The 25893-nt window shown below is 40.4% G+C and overlaps 1 protein-coding gene across 1 annotated transcript in view; it reads right to left on the bottom strand.

Moving 5' to 3' along the window:
- Positions 1-2146: 2146 nt before the first annotated feature.
- LOC310889508 (uncharacterized protein) overlaps positions 2147-25893 on the bottom strand; it is a 44091-nt gene continuing 20344 nt past the window's right edge. The window contains exons 2-6 of the mRNA XM_083817069.1: positions 14730-14835; positions 7922-7987; positions 7142-7280; positions 5555-5676; positions 2147-3697 (exon numbers count right to left, since the gene is read on the bottom strand). Of these exons, the coding sequence (XP_083673195.1) occupies positions 5619-5676; positions 7142-7280; positions 7922-7987; positions 14730-14778 (312 nt within the window). The 5' untranslated portion in view covers positions 14779-14835 and the 3' untranslated portion in view covers positions 2147-3697; positions 5555-5618. The remainder of the gene's footprint in view (positions 3698-5554; positions 5677-7141; positions 7281-7921; positions 7988-14729; positions 14836-25893) is intronic.

Raw genomic sequence — 25893 nt, 5'->3', positions numbered from 1 at the left:
CAGTATGACATGTACTGTGACCTGTGTCATGAAAACAGAGTCAGGCTGCTGTCAGATGTCCATGTGAAGAACAGGAAGGAGTTGAATGTGCTAAAGCAAAACCAACCTTACTGAGAACTTTTTTGAGGTGAAACTTGCATTGATCTTCAGCACAGTTCACGTAGTCTTTCCGTGGGAGCAAACTGTCCCCTAGACTTTTTCTTGCGTTGTAAGTCTGTGAGACAGATCAGCTGCCGAACCACCCATCAGCTCCACATGCTCATCTGCCTCTGCAGTTCCCACCGCCTGCTATGGGGAGAGCACAGAGCAAGGAGCACCAATGCCAGGTCTTCCCGCCCCTCCACCCACAGTGCCTTTGGGGAGAGATGAGAAAATAGTCACATGTTTTTGTAGTGAGGCTTTTACCCACAAGCGCTTGCCCGCAGTCACCTCTGAGGGGTTATTTGATCACCTCATGGCTTTCAGGGGCTGCTCACCATTTCGAGTTCCTGCTCAAGAACACATATCAAGCAAGCACTGCTAAGTACGCTGTGCGTACTTCGGGATTTCGGTAGTTCGGTCTCCTTAAAGACATAGTTCTCCTATCTTCAAATTGAGTAGGTCACTCTGCAAGTACCTAAGTCTATCCACAGGAATGGTGGGAATGTGAATGCGAGAACCACGCAGCAGAAAGCAATATGACTGCTGATTATTGTGGGAAATTCTGATTTTATATGCCTCCCAGAAATCCAGCCATTGTCAGTTAATCAGATTCTGTAAGTATCTGGAGTGTTCTCAAAAGCATGAGATTGCAAGATTAAGTTACTTATTTTGAAATTTCATAGTCCTAAGCACAGTAAGGCTAAGCTAAGGAAAATACTGCTGGCATCAGTTTACCTTAATAGTAGTTTCAAATTGTAATCATCATACCATATGACTGGACTAAAAGTCAAAATCATTTCTCAGAAGTGCAGACAGGAAGATTTATAATTAGCCAAGCATTTGGTCATCTTCATTTTTTAAGTTAAGTATCCTGGTTTATCAGTTGGAAATTTACAGTATTTCCCAATTATTTTTTCATGTCATTATGAGCAATAAGCTCAGTGAATCATTTCTATCAGAAATATGAGCTGATCACATTACGATGTGTGGTACACTCGGAGAATCTGACTTGGTTCATGCATTCCATCATACCAAAATGTTAATTTTTCTTCATGCCACTTTCTAGCCCAGAGCAGCTAAAGCTGCATGTGGCTTTCCTTGAATTACAGATTTATTAATAAATAAAGTGTCACTGATTTCTCTAGGTGCCTCATCATAGATGTGTTACTTGAAGAAGCCAACGTCTATCTATCACACTACTTGTCAGAGCAGAATGTGAAAGCAGACGAAGAAGAGAGAGACATGCTCTTCTCTAAACCCGTTGACCTTCAGATAACCTCTCTTTGACAAAAGAGGTTTTGCAGTTTGTGTTGCTTCTGCTGCTGACAATAAGTTAAGCTCCCAAAGAGATCTTGTCTAAACCTCTACATCCTTTGTCTGGTAAGATTATTTGCTATTACTCCTTTGCACACAAAGAGACTCTGAAGAGGCACAGCACAGGTATTTAAAAAAAATAAAAATAAATAAAGAGCAAGAGAGAACCCAAGACACACCATGCAGAACTTTAAAAATGTCTCTCTTTAATGGAGCAGAAAACAAGTTTCCAAAGATAGAAAAATCATTACATTTCCTTGGAAGATTAGTCAGTATAGTTACATTTCCAAACTAAACAGATTACATTTTGCTGCATTATAAAATACATTTAGAAAACACTGTGTCAAGTACCACAGTACCATAGCTCTGAGCTCAGAGGGATTCTCATCTGTGGTACTCAGCAGTGCAGAATTAATGCTGGACTGCTGCATTTCTCTTCTGCTTCTACTTGATAGAGCCAGCTAAGGCTTTCTGGTCTAACCTTTGGCTTCTCATAGCTATTGTCTACCTCTCCAATCCCGCCTTCTGCCAGAACGTTCAGAGAGACAGCCCAACAAATTACTGTGACATTTCTGGAACAGCAGGAAAGGCACAGGTTACTGAAGCCTATTAACAGTATTTGAGAGGAAGATCTTTAGAAATATGGTGAAAGAACTGAGGAAGTAGCAAATTGCCTTCTTTTTCTGATAAACCTGTAAACACTTTTTTTTTTTTTTCTTGGAAATTGTTGGAGCTTGGCTGCGTGGTTCAGCTCGTGTCTAAAGGGAGTTCATCTCACCTTGTTCTTTGTATCCACTCCAAGGGCCAAATCCACAGAGGGCAATGACAAAACCCTCACCAGATTCAACTGTGATCAACTGTTTCACATAAGTAAATAGAAATTGCTTTTAAGAACAGTTTAAACATTTCAAATGGGAACCAGAGCAGTTACTGTCCTACTGAGTAAACATGGAGTTGCCCTTCAGGGCAGAGAGATGTACCAGGAACTTTTGTCTTAAAAACTTTTGAAAAATAAACCTTTCCATTGCTTGACTCCTGTTTCCAGTCTTAAAAAGTAACATTTCTGCTGATGGTAGACTTATGGAAAATGTTTTAGAGATCTAATAGAGAGGTCAAACTGTAATACCACACCTTTAAAACCACATTCAATTACAGCTTTACATGTGTAGGTGCAACTTTATTAAAAAAAAAAAAAAAAAAAGAGCTTCAAAAAGAACCAAGAAAAAATGTTATTATTATTATTATTATTAAATTTAAGGTGGTAAAAGTAGACAGTGAAATGTCAAATTCAAAAATTCAAATTGTCAGGAAACCCTTTGTTTGTGGTTGTAAATTAATTTTCACACTTACATGTACATTTCTGACCTAATGAAATAGCAGAATACTTTGCTGTTAAATATTTGTTGTCCATTCGGTATATCATATAAATGAGGTCTTTTTCTTCATATTTGCTTTCCCAACATGTCTTCTTTCCCAACATTCATTCTTTTTTATCCTTCTTACTTTATCTTCTCCTCTGTTTCTAATTTCTAATCAGCCTTCCACCCCACTCTTGCAGCAGTAGCTTTTCTCTCAGCACTTTTCTCTGTACTGTGTAATTGCTTCATTCATTTAATTTTATCTGTTTCTAGTCCTTCAGTTTGTAACTGCTGTTTGCTACCTCCATTAGCCTTGCTCTTCTTTGTTCTCGTTCTCTAACCTTACTTTTATTTATTTATTTATTTATTTAATCCCCTTCCAACTTTTCTGTAGTCAGGATATGAAAAATAAGCATTACAGGCCCACTTATAGGACCAGAGGTCCTGGAAAATTATATTAAAACCTCGCTTCATGTTCTTAAATTCCTACCCATTATCATTGCCAAAAGTCTTGAAAGTACTGCTGTAATTAGTGTAACAGTTTTAATGGATGCAATTGGTTAATAGATGTAACTATATCTGCCTGAACTTGTGGAGATTCTGAAATATTAGTCCACAAGATTTTCTTTTGTCTTGTACCCCCCCCTATTTCCCTGCAGGAAGAAAAGGAGAAATAATGCCATTTTTTATAGTAGGCATATAGAGAACTTCTGCTTTTAAATTATTCTGGCTGTAGGAGAGGTTAACATACGCTGTCTGGGTGTATATAGAGGCTAGCCTATTGTGTCTGTTGCCACAGTTGCCTTACTTCTGTCCTGTCCATCTTCATTCCCTGCAGATCACACACACACAGGCTCTTCTTGATCATGCTTTCTCCAAGGCCCCTGTCACAGAGACGCACAAACACATGCCAGCTCTTGGAAGATGACCATACTTTATACCAGTGATGAGATCTAGGAGATGGGTAGAAAATTCAGATAAGCAGAAGGTGATCATAGATAGTTTTTGATGTAGAATCATGGAATCATTTATGTTGGAAAAAACCTCTAAGATCATCAAGTCCAACCATTAACCTAGCATTGCCACGACTACCTCTAAATCATGTCCCTAAGCACCACATCTACATATCTTCTGAATACTTCCAGGGATGGTGACTCAACCACTCCCCTGGGCAGCCTGTTCCATTGCCTCACAACCCTTTCTGTGAAGAAATGTTTCCTAGTATCCAACGTAAACCTCCCCTGGTGCAACTTGAGGCCGTTTCATCTTGTCCTATTGCTTGTTGCTTGGGAGACAAGACCAATCTCCACCTCGCTACAGTCTATTTTAAGGTAGCTGTAGAGAGCAATAAAGATGCTCCCCTGAGCATCTTTTTCTCCAGTCTAAAAAACCACATTCCAACTTATCTCTAGACCCTTCACCAGCTTCATTGCCATTCTTTGGACATGCTCAAGCACCTCGATGTCCTTCTTGTAGTGAAGGGCCCAAAACTGAATACAGTATTCAAGCTGTGTCCTCACCAGTGCTGAGTACAGGAGGACAGTCACTTCCCTAGTCCTGTGTAAGTGCAAGAGAAACATTTAAACCCTTGTAAATTTTAACATACATTAACTAGGCATAACTAAAACCAGATATTTACTAGCAGATATTTACTAGGCAGATATTCTTCTAGGAAGAAGGTGGTGCTCCATTATAACTGGCACCATTTATCAGTTTTGTAGGGTCAGAATTTCTGCATTACATTTTCTTAGCCTTTAACAGATTAAGCATTTCAGGCCCTTCATGAGTTTGAGAAAAGAAGAAAAGGAGCAGCAAGACCAGCTCTTTGGAGGTGACAAGCTGTGGTAGGATGGAAGATAGGTTTGGTTAGCAAAGTGGCACTTAACCACAGCTGGCAGAAACAGGACCATTGGGGACCTTGTTTTGTGTGTCACTGCCATAGCTCATGGGGGAGACAACTGCAGCTTGCGACAACCATTTGTATTTTTGCAATTGACTTTATTGTGATGAATTAGTTTGTTAACAGACTCATTTTTTCCTATATATAGACTTGGCTAGTTGCACTCTCTGTACTGAAAGCGGTGTGGTGACAAGTCAGTGAGGATGCTTCATCATGATGTAATTAGTACACATACCAACCCTTCAGACCAGCAGCCAGCTGTGGCTCATTAGGATTTTGGCTGCAGGCTGCCTTTCATTTATGAGCAATGTTCTCCCCTTCGTATCTGATCAGCACATCCTCATGAAAATAAACCTCAGCAGCACATACAAGGCATAACGTGGTGTTCTTGGAAGAGCCAGCAACACCAGCCAAATGTCCTGGTATGAATGCACAGACCTTGTCACCTACAGTTGTGAGCCTCAGAGCAACCCGCCAAAAAAGAAACTTTCCACTGCTGCAGTTGTGCTGCTGTGAGAATCCCTGGGTCATATCTACCACAGTTATTTCCTCATGAGGTGCCAGATGGAGCTGAACATTGATCCTTTTGTCCTAATGCCTTTTCCATGCCAATACCAGCTCTGATATGGGGGACTAGCAAAGCCTGTGTCCTGCTCCTTGTTCCCCTCTGCTAAGTGTGACCAGCAGAGAGACCAGGTGCAGTTCACAGTGACCCCTCGCCATGGCCACCTTGCAGAAACCCCCTGCAAAGGGCAGGACAAACGGCACAGAGAAAGACAGCCCCCTGGTTGCGCTCCCTGGGAAGTCTGGGTCCAAGCCCAGCTGCACAGGTGACACCTACCTCCGCAGTTCAAGTAGCAAACTGGACATCCCCGGGTAGCCTTTCTGTACATCTTGCTCAGGCCTCACTTCATCAGGCAGCGGGACCCCTGAGAAGGGTGTGGACCAAGCATGGAGCTGCTTCTGCGCAGGGAGAAAAGGAGGCTTTCTGCTACGGAGGGGTGCTGGTAGGTGTGTGTGGGGATATTAGTTAACAGATTAAATACCCATGTCCCAGTCAGACCATTACATTGGGAAGTCATTTTTCCTGTAAGTGCTGCTGTGCCACAAGGGCATGCCTTCATCTTTTTTTCTTTCCTGTAGTTGAACTCAAGGCCTTCTCCCTTCAGTAGAAAGCCCTTTTCTGCTGTCAGAGAGAAAATGATTCATGTGTTAAAGACACCCTTCCCTTCAGACAGCAAGGCCCACAGCACTGATAAATGTTCCGGTGGTCGCTCAGCGGTAGGCACGGCTGCCATGGTCATCCCGGCCTGCAGTGTGGGGGCAATGGCGGCCGCAGGTGGGGAGGCACAAAATGGCGCTTCCCCCCCACTGCGCTCCAGCTGCAGGACTGCCCCTGCTTGCTGTGGGATCCGTGTGCGAGGGGATTTCCTGCGTGACCGCCGCTGCGTGAGCGTGCCGGAGCGTTTTGGAGCGGATTGATTTTTGTTGGAATTCCTCCAGCTGAGCTCAGTAATTGAGATGTTCCTTAAGCTGCGGTGGGGCACACTATAGAGTATCATTAGGATTATTCTTGTGTCGGAAATATAGGAAATTGAGCTGTTTAGGCAAACAGCCAGTGTAAACAAATATTGGTGTATGCTGTAGATAAAGCCAGGCAATCAAGCTGCTTCCTTCTAGGGAAATAACAAAAATATGTATGAAACTACCCTTACCCTTTTAATGGACTTTTAAAAATTATTCCCTCAAGCTACATATGGGTGACTTTAAATGCATTGTTAACATCTTTAGACCATGTTTGGTTTCCTAGTACAGGAAGTAATAACAGTAAAGCAAATAAACTCTTTAATAAAACTGGCACATGAGCAGAAGCAAGGATAATATCATGATATCACATTCAACAGCACTAATAATATTAATGAAGCAATAGTTGCTAATAAGTACTTTAAGATGTAGCAACAACTCATTTCTAATTAGCCAGGGTTTCTGCTAAAAAAAAAAAAAAATCATTAAAAGGAGATACTACAAAGTTCCCCAGGGTATACAAGGCACAGTGTGCCAGATGTTTCAGTTGAATAGTGTCTTGGTAAAAGGATAAGGACATAAAAGAAATTCCTGCTCCGTGTGAGAAAGTATAAAAGAAAAGGTGTGAGGGGTTGCCTGGGAAGTGAATTCCAGACTGCTATGTATAGCTGCACAGTGCTACTGCTGGTCCATTGGAGCATGAACAAGGAACCAGGGGGAAGCATTTTACCGTGGGTCCAGCATGGTGTTGTGCAGCCAGCTTCTCTGATCATGATGCAAGGTGAGTGAGAAGTTCTTCTTTCTGGCTCTGCCCTCCCTAAGTCATAAGCCATCCATCAGTGCAGGATCACAGCTAATAAACTGTCTGAAGAAACAGGCGAAGTGAGATGAAAATGAGGCTTACGGAATCAAGGGACTGCCATGTCCTACTTGACATTTCTGAACGCTCGGGCTATGACCTTTGGCAGAACACCCTGAGTCCTGTGCTGGGCTTGTTTCACAGGCTTGCTGTGCTGTCACCGTGCTTGTTCCTACGCAAACAACTGCAACAACACAAAAACATGTTTCTTTTCATTACACTGTATAGAGATATGTCACTTGCTGGTTTTTTTTTTTTTGGTTTTTTTTTGGTTTTTTTTCAGAGCTGCATGTCAGAAGCTTAGGAAAACTATGATCTGTGGGAACATGACCTAAAAATGCAGCAGAGGCATTGAGAACAACACCTCAACAGGAGGTTGCATGGTGGCTGGCGCTATGCTCCCTCACCCACACACAGGACAACATGGAGCACTGCCTCCCTGGGCATCAACAGCCACTAAGACCAGCATGCCTAGCTCTTGGGAGGGCACAGCCTGGTGGGACATACCTCCTCCCCAATACTGCCCCAGAACCACAGTCAATACAGCATATATGAATGATTTGTGCCAGGGCTAGAAGGCCATAGACAATTCCAGTCCAGATCTTTCCAAGTCAAAAAAATAGCTTACTCTTATTACTGCCATTGACAGTTTTCTGCAATGGCCATAAAATGCAAGATTCAAGCTGATTACAATCTAATTTATGTAATCTCACACAATAACAGTACTTTAAAGCAGTAAGATTTGAGAATAATTCCACTGAGTTGTCAGCAAGTTACAAGTCTGCTGTAAGCAGAAAATGTCACAGACAAAATTGAAGTTTTTACCTGTCAGGGTAATTGCTCCACAATTCAAGGGCTGCAGAAAGGTTTCAGCAAATTCAAACTGTTTCTCTGTTGTGAAAGAAAGCAGAAAGTAATGTTAAAAAAATAAAAAAAAAGAAAAAGAAAAAAAAGAAAGAAAAAAGAAAAGAATCTTTTTAATGGTACAGTGAAACTCTGTATGGCTTTTGAATCAATGAGAAGCATTACTAACAAGTTGGAGGGAAAGCTAGAACTTGCTCTATTTCCAGAGTTTTTGGAGACTGTTCTATATTACAGTTAAGTTTTATGTGTTGAGATGAAAGAATATTTATTCTTATTGTCTTTAACTGTAACGGAAACTGGGCCTGGAAAAATCATGTCAATAAATCAAAACATCACACTGTATTTACATATACAATCTCTATTTCTTCCATAACAGTCTGAAAAGTTCAGAACTCCCCCCCCCCTTTTTTTTTTATTTTTTTTGTTGCTGGACCTTCATGTTAGAAGATCAAAAAGATCTGATAAAATGCAGATGCAGGCAATTTTGTTTTAATCCAGACCACATGAGCCACTAGCAGACAGCACATAACCATTTGGAAATGTATGATTTGTAAGCAGCTTTGGAAACAATGTATACCAGATTGCACTATATGGTTGGCCATTTTCCTCTTGGTAAATGATACAGTTCTGAACTCATCCTCTCTACTTAAACTGAGAATTATAGTATACACTTGTACAGTCTCAGTGGCTAGTGCAGCTTTAGACGAAAAAGGCTAGAATTCGTAAATTGTTCATTTTGTCTTCTTCCTTCAGTAGAAATTTGCTCTAACCCTGTATCTCATGAAATGCCTTTAAAAAGTTTATTTTTTACATAACATAATGCAAATAAAAAGACAATTAACAAATACTAAAAAAAAAAAAAAGTTAAAGCAGGAAATCCTATTTCAAGATAAGAAATAAAAGCATCATTTTTTCCTACACTCAGGTGGACATTGCAGAACTGCTGTCACCAGTAATTCCACAATGCTGGGAAATGTCACGAGTGTTGCCACTTTAATTATTTTTTTTTTCCCAATCCAAGATCATCCAGTTTTTGTTGTTTGTTTGTTTGTTCTACTGTTTTTTGTTTGTTTGTTTGTTTCCTTTAAAGAAAGTTTGAGCCAAATTTTCAAAAGCAGCCTTTGTGCATGAAGGTTTTAAACATGAGCTATGATGTCTGGAAACATCATCACAAGAATTTACTCCCTCTGTGTGTATGTTCTTATACATGCATGAACTGTTGGGAGGCTGTATACATTATGGTTAGCCATTGGCTTCCAGGTTGTAACACAAGGCTTTGATTTCTTCTCTGCTGATTAAATTGACAAGTAGTCTCCATTAGGCTAAATGAGAGCATGATACTCTTCAGAAGCAGTGCTAGATCATTTCAAGGAAGGTAAATTTTATAATGTATCTTTCTGTTCCTTCACACTGATGATGCAAGAATGCAAGAACAATAAAAAAGTTTGAATATAATTGTGGGAAAAACAAACTAACAAACAAACTGGATGCCATGTCCATATGAGCAAGTGGTAAGAGCTTTATTTTGGCCACCAGCCAAAGAGGTCCATAAAGCTGACATATAAATATGAAAGAAAATGACGTGAAAGGGGAAAGTCTTTATAGAATCATGGAATCAGAATGGCTCAGGTTGGAAGGGACCTTAAAGGCCGTTCAGTTCCAACCCCCCTGCCATAGACAGGGACACCTCCCACTAAATCAGGTTGCCATGGGCCTTGTCCAAATTGGTCTTAAACACCTCCAGGGATGGAGCATCCACAACCTCTCTGGACAACCTGTGCCAGTGCCTCACCACCCTCTGAGTGGAAAATTTCCTCCTAAGCTCTAATCTAAATCTCCTCTCTTTCAGTTTAAAACCATTCCCCCTTGTCTTGTCATTATCCAGCTGAGCAAAAAGTTGCTCTCCATCTCTTTTATAAGCCCCCTTTAAGTGTTGAAAAGCTGCAATAAGATCACCCCAGAGCCTTCTCTTTAAGCTGAACAGCCTCAGCTCTCTCAGCCTTAAATCATCTCAGTCTTGATCATGTTTATACTATTCAACTTCACTGGAGTTATTTTGATGTACATTGTGAAACAAAAGTTGTGTTGCTGTGTAGATATGTCTCATAGACAAGAAAAATATTAGAGCATTTTCTACACTGTGAGATTTTTTAGAGCACAGTATAGGAAGAAATCTGTGCTCTTAGATCTGAAGGTCCCCCGCCAACAGACAACAAGGCATCCATTGCTGCAGAATATGGACTATATATTTTAGTGGTTCCACACTCTCACCTTAAAATGTACTTAAAGAATGTTTAAAGTAATTGTCAGAATAGAATGAGCTGCCAAAATGGCCAAAGGTGGCCATGCTGTGATATGAGAAACCAGGCATTTATTTAGGACACTGATGATAGGGACTGTCCACGGGTCTATTGCTGGAAGTGTCTATCCCACATGATGCAGAAACCTTGTGGGTATGTGCCTATCACATAGTACAACATCTGACAGAAATGCTCACTCATGATTGCTGGAAATATGGAAGGTTTCTGGGTATCTGATGGCAAGCAGAAATCATTCAGATTGGTGTCACAACTGTGAGGAACCAGCTAAAAAGCTTCTGGGAAGAGCGTGGCAGAACTAAGCCGTCTGGACTGACCGGTTCTAAGGGCAGGGGCCCCCTCTGTGCCTTTCCTTCCCTCCCACTGAGACTGTCTGTCTCCTTTCCCTGAACAGCTCCTCTGCTAACCATTTGTAATCAATACCTTCCAAAGGCTTTGCACTCGAATGGCTGCAGTGCCGAGATCTGGCTGAGCTAAGGGGAGGTATGGAAAGGGTGCTCAGGGTATACCAGCTGGCTGGTGCATTTTCACTCTTTCAGCAGAAGCGCTGTTTTAATTTTGACCAACAATGTGAACAGTTCATTTCTTCCCAAAGAACAAACGAGTGTTTCTTCAGGGAGCCAGCACAGCAGTGCTGCCTGTGTTCGCTGTCAGGAAGCGTTGAACAGCAGGGCAAGTTCAGCTCTCTCACAGGGCTGGTGTGCGTCATCCCCTGTGACGCACACTTCCTGTGGAGCCCACTCCACCTCGGAGCATCCTTTCAGAAAGTCTGTGTGAACTCCACCAACACAGGCAGGGGGCTGCCAAAAAAAGCCACGTACTTCTCACTTTGGGACAGAAACAGCATCTGCTGAGTATTTCCCTGAGTCTGAACACTGCAAAGTCTGCAGTTTTTCAACAACTCTTTTATTAGAGGAGGGGAAAAGTCTTCAAATCTTTTGGGAAATCTCTGGACAACTATTTCCATTAATAATTCCTGAAGAAGTCTTGAATCCCTCATTGACTAGGATAACATTCCCATAGCATGTTCCAAGTTCTGCAAAAGCCATTAATACAGACTTCTTTGAGCAGCACAGCTCTATGGGCTAGAGAACATTTGCCATGCACAGTATCTAATTGGCTCCATATAGCTTGAATAACTGTGTCACAAAAGAGTTGGAAGAGGACTGAAATCTTTTACCATGGCTCTCTGTATCTTTAGATATGAGATCAATGTGGGATTTGTTTAAAGTGTAAAAGGCTTCTTTCTTACCTCATATTTCTGCAAGTACCTCAAGTGCTATAGAGCAGGCAAAATTAAAATTCACAAGAATAAGCTGCATGTCCTCTATTCCTCACAGCAAAACAGCAAATACACAAACAACAATATGGACAATATGGAACTCAGTCACAGCCTGTCAAGAACACAAGGTGTTATGCAGGCAGTAGGTAGGTTTTCAAACACTGTGTCCAGGTTTTCCAGTATAAGCTGCAGTTTGGTGGGACAGACTTTCAGAGTCTCACAGATACCTAAGAAAAATAATCCAGACAGTGAGTTATCCAAAGTGAAGTAGTTTTGAAAAATCTGAATGTGCTTTGAGATTTTTTGTTGTTGTTGTTATTGTTGTTTGTTTGTTTGTTTGTTTTAACATTTAATAACATTTTTTCAAGTTATACAGCTATCAGATCTGATATCTTTATCTGAAGAGGAAATTGGACGACAGTTTCTCTGATCCCCTCCACACTATCACACATTAGCAGGACAGGAAAGGCAGCAGAATTACACACAAGGGAGCTCTGGGAGTGCATGAGCAACTGTTATTCTAGATGGGCCCTGTCAGAAGGAAGTGAACAAAAATATACATGTTTCTATTTATAGACATACTATGAATGTTGCGATTGTTAAGACCTTTTCCTTAAGACAACAAATCACTGCCTTTGAAAATATTTTGTGCTACCTTAGATACATTCTGAAACTCAGTAAAGATGCATTGCATTTTAAAAAAAGATTTACTGGATTTTACAAGAAGCTAGATGTAAAGTTACTAAGGAATATTACAAAGCTCTTTGGTCTGGAGCTCCCTCATAGCAATGCCCCTCATCTGTGATTGCTATGGCTACGCTAAGCCTAATGCTGCAACATATAGTTTAATAATCGCAAGTGACAAAATGGCATCACTTAGTTTACCTCAACAGAAACTACTCATTAAATTATAGAATCTTCATAAAATCATAGAACAACCCGGTTTGGAAGGGGCCTCAAGAGATTATCAAGCCCAGCCTTTTGTGGGAAAAGGGAGTCTAGCTGAGATTATCCAGCACCCTATCCAATTATTCCTGCTGCCCCTTGTCTTCTCTATGTGGCTCACTGTGAAGCAAGGGGCTTCTTTCTTCTTTGTAGCCACCCTTTAAGTACTGGAACACTGCGAAGAGGTTCCCCAGAGCCTTCTCTTCCCCAGGGTGAAAAGACCTACCTCCTTCAGTCTCACATCATGGGGCAGGCTCTCCAGCCCTTTGATCATCTTCATGGCCCTCCTTTGAACCCTCTCCAGTTGGCCTTATTGAATTATGGGGACCAGAACTGGACACAGTGCTCCAAGTGCGGCCTGACAAGTGCTGAGCAGACTGGGATGGTCTCCATTTGCAGCATCCCCTACAGATGCAGCGCAGGATTGAATTTGCCTTCATTGCTGCAGCGTCCCACCGCCGGCTCTTGTTCAGCTGGTTGTCCGCCAGGACCCCGGGTCCCTTTTGGCAAGGCTGCTCCCCAGCCACACAGACCTCATAGATCTGTACTGGGCACTTTGGTGGTGGTGTCCCAGGTGCAGGGCCTTGCGCTTGTCTCTGTTAAACGTCATACAGTTCTTGCTCGCCCACACTTCCAGCCTGTCCAGAGCCCATAAATGGCTCTCCCTTATGAGGTATGCAACTCACCACACAGCTTAGTATCATCAGCAAGCTTGTGAGGGTGCTTTCAAACCAACTGTGTATCTTTAACAACATCCTGGCTATTGAATGTATTATGGAGAGACAGCACACCAGATATTATAGAGAGACAGCACACAAGTTTCCAGGTGATGGAATTTACCTGCTGTATAAGTATGGAATACCTCAAAACTCCTTTTTGCAGCTATAAGAGTTGTTATATTTGTTCTTAAATTCAGCACATGCGGTGAATGTGCTGTAGAATTCTCACAGCTTCCTATGTAACATGATTAATTCCAATTGTACATACCTAAAATAAAGTATGTTTTATTTAAACTAATTACTTTGGTGAAATGCATTAAAAATAATTTATCTGTTGTCTACTTACTTGATTACATTTCTAATCCAAACATACTAATAGGAACGAGACAAACTAAAACCAGAAACAATTTTCAAAGACGTTTCTAGTCTAGATTTAAGGGCAATAAAAATAAAAATACAAACAATAATAGTATAAATTACATCAATTTTGCTTGTCTCTGGATAAGAAGATCTGATTCAGTCTGAGTTTCACATGGGTAAATCCAGAGAAGTTTTTATTAAAATCAACATACTAGAAGCACTTTCTTGTTATTTCATCAATTATGCTTTAAAATTGAGTTGTTTCCTTTATGTGCAAAGTAACTTGGCTGTTATCAGTAAGTGCTTGCTTGGCACTACGAATTAGGATAATGTCTGGAGGTGCTTTTAAAGGCTGCATCTTGCTCTTGGAGAAATTAATTTAGCTCATTCATGGCAGTGCATTGAGATCTGTGAAACAATGAACTAGATGTTCTGTAGTTTCCAGCAGTGTGCAAACAGACTACATTTCCATAAAGGAATTACATATGGTAATTGAGCCTTCCACAAGTTATACCTTCAGTAGTAATTTTTCAATTTCAGAGTAATGTAATATATGATCAGCATTGTACTCACTTTACACAGGCCTGCTTCTTTCTATTGCCTATCTCTGGTTAATCTCTGTCCAGGACTGCTGGTAGTATAATGACACATGCCCTCCTACATTGCCATGGAGTTTATACTTGTGAAATCTCTCCCACTCTCTTGGGACAGGGACATGCAAGTAGTGAGCTATTAAATCTTTCAGGACTATTTCATAGAGCATTCCCCTGCAAGGCTGCAATTCCAAAAAAATTAGCCAGTCTGTGTGAAGAATTGGGGTCTGTTCAAATATAACCCAATTGTTCAGTCCCAGTTTAAATTAAATCCATCTGTCTTAGATCTGAATTGCTTCTCTCATAGGTGGCTTTGTGTTTCTTGCTCGTCTAAACTTCTAAAAACTACCCTGGTAGGTGCTGCAACAGGCATGAGACCAGACCAGACTAGGGCTAGAGAGATCATCCAAGTACAGGAGCAACTTGCCCAGAAAGGAATAGGAAGCTGGTGAGGCCATGGTTCAGCTACCCCCAAGAATACAACCAAGAGCAGTAAATTGCCTTGTGATCCATTACTGTTTAGCTCTACGGGAAATTTTGGTAGATACTCACCTTTCTTCAGAGTTGCTGGAGAGCAGAACAAAACACCAAGTGTCAACATCAATCTGCCTTCTGGGATTAGCTCTCTCCAAGTACTAGGCTCTGATTTAAATGGAGGCTTGAGAAAGAAAAATAGTGTTTGCATCATATTGTTACAAGTATGGACGAAGCAAATTAAAAGTAAGGGGTAACAAAGCATTATATGACAGGACTCTAATTGGGAGTTCCAGATGTGCTGTCTATAAGACAAGATCAGATCATTGAAAATCATATTTGGGTAATAACTGTTTAGATGCAAGGACTCAGGGGGGTAAAATGGACTATAGGTCCAGCAATATGAATATTATGTTAGTATCAACTACTAGAATAAGTGAGATGAAACAAGGCCTCAGGAAAATATCAGGAGTTTTATCCAGTTCATACTAAATGCAGTCTGATAGCTGGGTATTGAGAAAGACATGTCAGACTGAAATGGAGGGGTTATGCCAAGGGCTACAAGTCAGGTGGGAAAGAGAAGTCTTGTGAGGCACTGATAGGCACTGTAGAGTTGATAATAAAAACAGACTAATAAATTCAAAGAAAGAAGGAAGTTGAGGGACATGTCTAGTAATGGGGAAAAAAATAAAGGAGGGTCCCTAGCATAAAAGTAGGGATAGTTCATAGTGAGTTTACAGCAGAATTAAGAAAATACAGAGATGCGTGTAGAATTAAAACTGAATGTTGGATGTGGATCCCCATCACATCCACTTAGGCAGATCACATTATGAAGTCCATAAAAGCCACACAGCTTTCAGCATCATCCCACTTGTATAATTTCCCCAAAATACTTCACGTTTTGTCTGCTGGCAGCCGTGTAGCATTCAGTAGAAGTGGATTTTTTTCAACATACTCACTAGTGTCAGAACACTTGCTATTTTTTGGTACTGGTGGCAAACATTTGTCAACTGAGTGAGGTCAGTTCTGCCAACGTGGAGGGGTGTTATGAGTCCCATCTCATACATGACTATTTCATTATCAGAGAAGAACTGAACTGAATTATATTACTGGAGTTTTCAAATCAAACCATATGAAGAATATAAGACTGTCCTTTTGTAGTTAGTCTAACAGAACCATAAAGACCTTGGTGTGGGCTGTTCAGGGCTGGGTGACACATTTACCCTCCCATTAGCGGGTCCCAATTCCTCTGAATACAGACCCATGTTCTATAAGAGAACCACCCAAAGCCTGTGGGGGTCAAGACAAGTCTTTCTGTTGGCTTAAACTCAGATCTTGTTTTCAGTGGTATACATACAGCAGCTGGAAAATACATGGAAACTCTCATAAATTTTCAAGATTTGCAAGCTTGCTCACAAGAGAACCAGGAGATTTATATTCTACACTGAAATATTCTGTGCTGATTTATAGACATGAAACAGTCAAAGCTGCCTACATGTCATTGTTTACTAGTGACATAAATAAAAATGGGCTGAACTCAGTTAACGAAGTGTACGTGCTTTCATTTCTCAGCACGTCCTGTATTTATAGGAAGAGGTTCTTTTAAGCGGGAAAGTATTCTTTCTCATCTAAATATGGCGGTAGTGAAGCACTTTTGTTTAGTTTTGTTTGCTTCTGAAAGTTTTCATATGAAATTTAATATGAATTCTCTAAATATTGCCACTTCTTCCAGTCTTTCCTAAGATGTTTGTAAAGTGATCATTCCTGAATCATAAATCATGTAAGTATTTGTGGAAGTCACTCTGTCCTGGCTTAACTAACTGGTAATGAAGTCTTGACAAATCAGCTTCTAGCCCATTGCATTCAAAAAGCTTTATGTTCCAGTTCCTATCAATTCAGAAATAATCTCTGTGGTCATTAAAGCAAACAAAACCAAAACAGATAGCAAACCAAACCAAACCAAACCAAAAGTCCCTTGCTTCCCAGTAGATTCTTCTCTTCAGTGTAATGAGTAGCACCCAGGTCTACTACCTGCTGGGAAAATTATTTTTTTTACAGTGTTTATTTTGTAGTGCTTATAGTAACACCTTGATTAAAAAATAATAATAATAATAATAAAAAGTCTCAGCAAATCTACAGAAGTTTAAAGATTACACCTTTGTTATGTGGACCTCTGTTTTCAACGTTGTGATATAAATCTCTTAGAAGGCTTCAACATTAAATAGCCTTTAATACAGACAGATTCTGGAAAGATGGTGTAAAACGTGGTAGGCAGACTTCACAATTTTCATGTACAGTGCCAACCAGCAACAGACCAGTTTAGACTGTAGAAGTGGTTTTGTGCTGAAATATCCTTGGAATACTTGCAAGACCTTACTGTCTTGAGAAGCTCTTACAAAGCAGAGTTGTTGTCATGGAATGACTTTAGAGTGTGGTGTCTTTCTTGAACTTAACATACTTGATTTTTGTCCAAAACTTCCAAGAGCTGACTGGTCTATACCCTCGGTCGTCCTGCTCTGACTTTCTGTAAGGTCCTCCAGACTCCCAGTGGCTTTCTCTAACTCTGCCTTAAGCTACTGCTATCAACTCCATCACTCAGTCTTAGAGCTCATTCCCTTTCCTGAATGTTTATACTGCAAATCTTTCCACAAAGCCCTTTCCCTCGCATTATTCCTTCCTTTCATTATCCAAAGCATTTCAGAAAGTATTTAGATTTTGGTGTTTTTAAGGATAATTTTGGAAAAACAAACAAGCAAACAAAACAACAACAACAACAACAAAAAAAAACAGAATCATTATTTCCCTTCAAGTTCATTCACTAGAACACTTAATTGGGAAGAAAAATGAAATACAGATTAAATGTAAATCTTTTGCTGTTAGAATTAAAATAGTGAGATACTGAGTGAGCACCTGCATAAAAGTAAAATCAAATCTTAAGCTGCAGAATATTAGATATTCTCAAAATAATTAGAAATGATGTTTCCAGTCCATTTCAGAACTAACAACTGATAAATGAAAAAGGTAGATTTTTAATTAGGAAATTGAACACTCTCTTTCTCTCCAAATGTAAAATAATTATACTTCAATTAAAATACTAAAATATTTTATAATAAACTTATTTAAATTAATCACTTTTTCATGAAACAGAAGGCTGATACTCGGGTCCATAGTTGCCCAGTGATTTCTAGACTCTTGCATTTATGCTTGTGATGGAACACCTGTCAGTTACTTGTTCAAATGTGTTGGGGAATATGCATAGATAATACATACATACATACAGGAAAGCTTGTTCAACTGTCAGATTTCAAGAAAGGTGTATGTTATTTCAGTAAGTTTGCGGACAACACCAAGCTAGGGGGAAGTGTTGATCTGCTGGAGGATAGGAAGGCCCTGCAGAGGGTCCTGGACAGGTCCGTCCTGGATCAATGGGCAGAGGCCAAGGGGATGAGGTTCAACATGGCTAAGTGCAGCGCCCTGCACTTTGGTCACAACAACCCCATGCGGCGCTACAGGCTTGGGGCAGAGTGGCTGGAAAGTTGTGCAGAGGAAAAGGATCTGGGGGTGTTGGTCTAAGGTCACCTGAAAATGAGCCAGCAGTGTGCCCCAGGGCTAAGAATGCCAGTGGCATCCTGGCTTGTATCAAGAATAGTGTAGCCAGTAGGACCAGAGAGGTAATCATCCTCCTGTACTCTGCTCTGATGAGGCTGCACCTTGAGTACTGTGTTCAGCCTTGGGCCCCTCAGTACAAGAAGGACATCGAGGCCCTGGAGCGTGTCCAGAGAAGGACAAGAAAACTGGTGAGGGATCTGGAGCACAAGTCTTATGAGGAACTGCTGATGGAGCTGGGGTTGTTTAGTCTGGAGAAGAGGAGGCTAAGGGAAGACCTCATTGCTCTCTACAGCTACTTGAAAGGAAGGTGTGGGGAGCTGGGGGTCAGCCTCTTCTCGCAGGTAATCAGCAATAGGACTAGAGGGAATGGCCTCAAGTTGTGCCAGGGGAGGTTTAGGTTGGAAATGAGGAGACAATTCTTCCCAGAAAGAGTAGTCAGGCATTGGAACGGGTTGCCCAGGGAGGTGGTGGCATCACCATCCCTGGGGGTGTTCAAGGAAAGATTGGACGTGGTGCTTAGGGACGTGGTTTAGTGGATGATATTGGTAGTAGGAGGATGGTTAGACCAGATGATCTTGAAGATCTCTTCCAACCTTAATGATTCTACGATCGTATTCCTAATGAATAATACATCTAACTCTTTTCTAAACATTTTAATATTTGTTTCCAAGGATTGCATAAAGTTCCATAAATAATGATATTCTTGAACTGACAGGACCAGTTACATTTATGTTTACATTTAAGTTATATAACATAAATATGTATTAATGCAGGAATTCTAATATATAATCAGCAACAGTTCTTTATTTTTTATTAGATTTATGTTTGATTCTGACATATGTTTCTAAGAGCCAATATTACAGAATTTATGTTCCTAATTACTGTTGAAAATGCTTTTAAATATTCCTTCTTTCAGGTTACATTGTCTGTTAAATTCTGCTTCCTATCAGACCCATACTCAATAGCTTCATTTGCAAATCTTGTTTTTGTATCCAAAAGTTTCTGATTCAGTCCTCTGTGTTGGTTATGGTAGCAAACATCTCAGAAACACAAGAGAAAGAGAAGCAACAACTGACCTTGAGTTAAACGACTGTTTAGTTCAAAGACTTATCGTGTTGTATCAAAGTCTCTGAGGCACAAGAATATGAGTGGTTTGTAAAAATACATATTTGAATTAGAAAAATAATAGGTAGGTCAATCCTATGATATCACAGATTGCTATGTCCATCTCCTTTCCAGTTGAGTTCCATATTTATTCAGGAGTTCCCCATTCAGCTGCACCAACTGACTTTGAAAATACCAAAGTTAAATCTGCAAATTATTTCTTTTTCTTAGGCTTCAGAAAATGTGAAAGTCCACTTAGTCATACTTATAAAGAGACGATGTGCGGGGCTTGTAATGTAAGCATGTTTTCCTGCAAAAACCCAAAGTATAGTCTGAACATGAGGCAGAGACAGTCATTTGGAACGATAAAAATCATCCCAACACACATAAACATACTAAAGGACTGTGGAGCTACTGCTTTTGTTGGTGAGCTATGGGGAACCTCCCCTGCCACTGCACGTCAATATAGGTCAATGGTGTCTTGCAATAGGGAGACATCCTGGCTGCCTTGTACACCTCTTCATCTGCTGTCTCTGTGAAAGGATTCAGGTGAAAGGCAGCTTTGGAGGTGTTGGGGCTGCTCTTCTGCACTCATGATTCTGTGCAAATAGTTAAAGCAGTCACTTTTGGAAAGCAGCTCAGTGCATTAGACAGAGAGATGAAGTACTAAGCATCTTTCATCATTGATGTTAACCAGTGAGATCAGAAGTCCTCACTGACTCCTAGTCAATGGTAAGAGGTAAACTGCAATATTGTGCCTTTCTCTCCCAATGAGACTTAATAGCTGTGGTCCTGCAGTTCTCCCTCACAAGTCTTTTGTCACACAGCTACAGCAACTCTACCAAATGCTCCTCAGTGCTTCAGAATTTCTTACCAGTTCTTCAGCCCACAGCCAGGATCCCCCACCTTGGCTGTCGTGCTCTGTTGCTGTGTATATGCTTCACTCTTTCACTTGCTGGAGTTTTCTCTCCACAGTCTTGGGAAACTACAGAAACTATTTTTACGTCTACCAAATAACACTCATAGACAGTGTCCAGACACTCAGGCTTCTCTTTTAGTTGTAAATATCTACTTTCTCAGAAAAAAAAAAAAATAATAATAATACAGGGTGATACTTGTAAACAAAAGTTTTCAATATTCCAAAGTCAGACTAAATTCCATTTCTGATTTTCAATTACATTTTTTGTAAAAATAAATACATAAATATGTCAACTAGCTGCTAAGTAGGCTCCACTAGGCTATTCAAAACAACATTTCATTTTGGTTAATGCAATCAAATATCTTCTTTTATAGTTAGGCTGTGATTAGTAGTTATGCATGGAAAAATAGAATAAGAATCCCAGATGCCCAGAGCAGCAGAGACTACTCAGATTTTGTATCTGCCTGCATATAAGTAGCCATGTCTAACTTTGGTTTATACTCCTTCTTTCATGCATAGGTGCAGAGAAAACAAGTAAGGAACAAGAGGTGCCCTTTTCTAGCAATCTGAAGTTGAAAAAGATATAAGAATTATAAGCAGAAAAAGCTCAGAAATATTCCTATTTTCAGACATTGTTCCTACAACTTAAGCATACCTGACTGAAATGTACTTACAAAGGCAATAGCAAGCATGCGTCTGACATGGAAAATGATACTTCGGGAAAAGGGTACCAAAATGCAGAGAGTACTGGGAAAGTTCCTTACCTTACCTACCTGCTCTGTATCTTCTCCTCAAACAATCATTTTTCCTTATGAAAATAGTAGAAAAGGGGCTAACGTTGCCTCTCTCACATAAGGAAAATTTCCAGTTCTTAACAGAAATCTCAGAGAATATATAGGTAGAAAAATGAGCAGTTTAAAGATTGCAAGGAAATAGTTTTAAAATGGTAGTTTATGTTAAAATTGTGTAGAAATCAGTTCTGTTGCTTAATTCTTACAAAACTCATGGAAATCAGTTAGTGTTTTCCTGCAAACTTCATGACAATTATTGGCAAATTGTATTTTTAAAGTATAATCATTACAAAAGATAAATAAGCTGACCACTATTGACAGCAATTGTTAGAATGATGAGTTAAATTCTGCACTCATTTGGGCACTTATCAATATGATGCAATACATATGTGCATCCTTATAAATTTTAGCTTAGAAATTATTGCTTATGTAGTGCACTACACCATAGATGCCAAGATATGAGATTTTCCAATTCTTTTATGAATGTTGACACAGACAAAAATTCAGGGTGTTGATCCAGACACAAATGTAGTAGCGAATCTTTACAAGTCAGAAAAAAAAGTCCTGAGAAATTGGGCTTGTTCATTTTAGTATTTCATCTCATTGCCCCTTATTATTCAACATGCATTGCTAGCTGTTATGACATTAACCATATGTCCCTTGGCTTTAAACAACGTTCTGTGAATTCTTCTATTTCTCTATGCAAATAAAATTTGTGTTTCCAAACATCATGATAAATCTGATAAAAACATAACAATGAAATTTGGAGTTTTTAAATAGCAGACGACACACCATGACTTGTTACTAAATAAATGCATCTATGAATACTAAGATACATGGTCCTTTGGTTAAAGTACATACATATCTCATGAACTTGTCTCACTGCCTGAGCAGCATTTAATGTCTACTAAACAAGTGCTGAAAAGTATGAAGACATGGCTACAGACAGTAAAAATATAAACGATTCTGAAATTTTTCTGTTACCATTTAATAACCTTGGTTCCACATGACATCCTGAAATTTTCTGCTTGGTCATCATAGGCAAACCTGTCGACGAGGTAAGCAGCAGCAGTGTGACCATGGAAAAAGAACAGGAATCAAGGACTTCAGAGGAAAAGACATGTCTTGTGTTCTCAGCAGGATAAAAAAGATACAGGTTGAGCAGAGAGAGAGATGTAACAAAAGACGGTAGAAAGGTTTAAAGACCAAGCACTGCCCTCTGCAGCACCACATTACCAGCAAGCAGAAGTCTTGGACATGAGCTCTAGCCACACCACCCACATCACAGAAGACAAAGGCAGGAACTGGAAGAATGATGAACCACCCACTGTATGAAAGGATCAGGTTCAAGACCATCTAAGGAACATGGAGGTGCACAAGTCCATGGGATCTGATGAGATAAATCCGCAGGTCCTGAGGGAACTGGTGGACGTAGCTGCCAAGCCACAGTCTGTAATATATGAGAAGCCATGGCAGTCCAGTGAAGTTCCCAGAGACTGGAAGAGGGGAAACATGACTCCCATTTTTAAAAAGGGAAAAAAGGAAGACCTGGGGAACTACAGCCTAGTCAGTCTCACCTCTGTGCCTGTCAAGATCATGGAGCAGATCCTCCTGGAAACTATGCTATGGCACATGGAAAATAAGGAGGTTACTGGGGACAGCCAATGTGGCTTTACTAAGAGCAGTTTGTGCCTGACAAATCTGGTGGCCTTCTACAGTGGGGTTACAACATTGGTAGATAGGGGAAGAGCAACTGACATCATCTACCTGGGCTTGTGCAAAGCATTTGACACTATTCTACACAACATCCTTGTCTATAAATTGGAGATATGAATTTGATGGATGGACTGTTCAGAGGATAAGGAACTGGCTGGATGGTTGCACTCAAACAGTTGCAGTCAACAGCTTGATAGCCAGGTGGAGACCAGTGATGAGTGTTGTTCTTCAGTGGTCTATTTTGAGACTAATTTGACATCTTTGTTGATGGTATGGACAGTGGGATTGAGTACACCCTCAGCAAGTTTGCAAACACCAAGCTGTGTGGTGTGATCAACATGCCAGAGGGAAGGGATATCATCCAAAGAGACCTTGACAGAATCAAGAGTTAGGCCCATGTGAACACCATGCATTTCAACAAGACTAAGTGCAAGGTCCTTCACCTGAGTCAGGGCAATCCCAAGCATGAATACAGTCTGTGTGGAGAATGGATTGAGAGCAGCCCTGAGGAGAAGGACATGGGGGTGTTGGTTGATGAGAAGCTCAAAATGCATTGGCAATATGCGCTTGCAGCCCAGAAAGCCAACCTGAAGCATAGCTCTCAGGTTGAAGGAGGTGATTGTTCTCCTCTCTTCTACTCTTATGACACCTCACCTGGAGTAATGTGTTCAGCTCTGGGGCCCCAGCATAAGTAAGACACCAATCTGTTAGAGCTGGTCCAGAAGAGTGCCAGGAGAACGTCAGAGGGCTGGAGACAGGCTGAGAGACGTAGTTTAGCCTGGAGAAGAGAAAGCTTTGGGGAGACCTTTTTGTGGCCTTCCAATACTTAAAAGGGGCCTATAACAAAGATATGGAGAGACCTTTTACCAGGGAGTGTAGTGACAGAATGACAGCTAATGGATTTAAATTAAAAGAGTGTAGGTTTAAATGAGATATTCAGAAGAAATTCATTACTCAGAGGGTGGTGAGGCACTGGCACAGGTTGCCCAGAGAAGCTGTGGATGCCCCATCCCTGGTAGTGTTCAAGGTCAGTTTGGATGGGGCTTTGAGCAACTGGGTCTAGTGGGAGGTGTCTCTGCCCATGGCAGGGGGTTTGGAATTAGATGGTCTTTAAGGTCCCTTCCAACCCAAACTATTTGTGATTCTATGAAAACATATTTCTCTTTTCCTCTCTTTCTCTCTCATTTTGCTTCTTTACTAGGAACAGGATTTTATTGTTTTAAGTGTTTCCATTTGATTTGGTTAGATTTTAGGATTTGTTTATTTATTTATTTATTTGGGTTCCTTTCTGCACTCTTTTCTATCTGTCCTTTGTTCTCCCAAGTTGGCAGGCAAGTACTTCTTTCTCAGGGATAAATGCCTCCTTATTCACTTTTGTTGGCTGCACATTGTGCTTTAGTAACACAAAAGAGAAGATTTAGCTCACAGGTCTGCACGTGAGTGTCTACCCTGAAAGCTCTGTACCATGATAGTGTTTGCCTTCAGGGTACCGTGTCCTTTAAAATACTTAGCTGTTTTTTACTCCATGAGGGAACACAAAGTATTATGGTAGGATCACACCACTCTTTCCATACATTAAATGACCTCATTTACATTGAATAGCAGGAGCTCAGACAAAGGCTGTGAAGGTCTGGGCACCATCTGACAGCCTGTTTTGATGTTTCAGCTTTGCACAAACAAGTCCTAGCTGGTTAATATTTCTCATATCACATGTGATATGGGCTACAGACAGAAAAATGAAATAAGACTCACTCTTTTTTTCACACTACAGTTTAATGCTATACACTATGCTGGTTCCCAGGATGAGGTTACGCAAGGCAGTGGTAGTTAAAAATGAGATTGCTATTTTTTTTCTGGCAAATTACACCTTTGAGAAAACACTAAAATCAAACCACAAAAAGCCAAACCTTGTTCACATCAAAGAACATTGATTTAAAATAAGGCAAAGAATTACTTGTGATGCACGGTAGTTTAACAGAAATGAGTATTCTCTCTTGAGAAGCCCCACACAGGAAGTAAGTAAGGTGAGCGAGTAGTGCCCACCTGATGAGTTACCCTTCCTTCTGTATCTGTAAAGTTATTTCAGAGTCTCAGTGTCATTGAAATCAACTTCATGGCCATACAGAATAGAAAACCGTGTAACCTTGACCCACGCCTAGACTTTCTGAAGGACTTTTATGGTTCATGTTTTTTCTCAAGATGGTTTTTTTAGAAGGGATAATCCAGCAACATTTATTTTTACTGATCTCCATGGTTTTCTGCTCCAAGTGAGAAATACAAACACCCACGTATATTTTTGTTCATGGAAATTGTGTAGAACTGTTTCCTGCTTCTCATTATCCTACAGCTCCCTGTATCTTCATTTGTTACTACTGGCATTAAATCTATGCATGTTCATTAACTGCGAGCTACAAAAATCACAGATGCACAGGGAGTAGGAGAGAAGTTTCTCACAGAGATCTAATGGTCGAAATGTAAATCTGCCTCCTGCTGAGATGTAAATTCAAACCTAAGTGCAGCCAATATCCTGGAAGGCATTGTCATTCCAAGCCATTGCTACTAATCTTATTATTTTGCCTCCTCTTTGCTAGACTGGCAGTGTCAGCACCACAACAGTAAAAATGCCAAACAAAGGAAGGAATAATTGAGTTTTTCAGTTTGACTTCATTCTGGAAGACATACGAATATATATTTGTGTAGAAAGACTAGAAGGAACTCAGTACATAGAGTATGAGAGTAATGAAGATAACTGAAGTAGAGTCTGAGGTGTGAACAATAAAAGAGATTATTTAGTCTGAGTTACTGAAAGAGGGCAGAATAATTTAAATGTTGAAGGCAAGCTGGAGAAAGTCCAGAGAACACAGAGGGAGTGACAAGAACTTAAGAAACATGTTCTGTAAGGAAGGGTTGAGTGAAAAATGTTTATTTCATCTAGAAGACAGGGGGACATGATAACAGTTGTCTGATACTTAAAGTCTTATTGTTAAGAGTCTGGTGACCTACTGCTCTCTTATAACCATGGAGGAAGGGAAGAGGGGAGGAATGTTGGGGTGAAGCTTGAATTATTACAGTAGAGATTTATAATAGAAATTATAGTTGGTGG

The sequence above is a fragment of the Anser anser genome (genome assembly GCF_964211835.1).
Source record: "Anser anser genome assembly, chromosome: Z".
Taxonomy (NCBI): domain Eukaryota; kingdom Metazoa; phylum Chordata; class Aves; order Anseriformes; family Anatidae; genus Anser; species Anser anser.
Note: the sequence above shows the minus strand (reverse complement) of the source record. Positions and strands in the feature narration are given on the sequence as shown.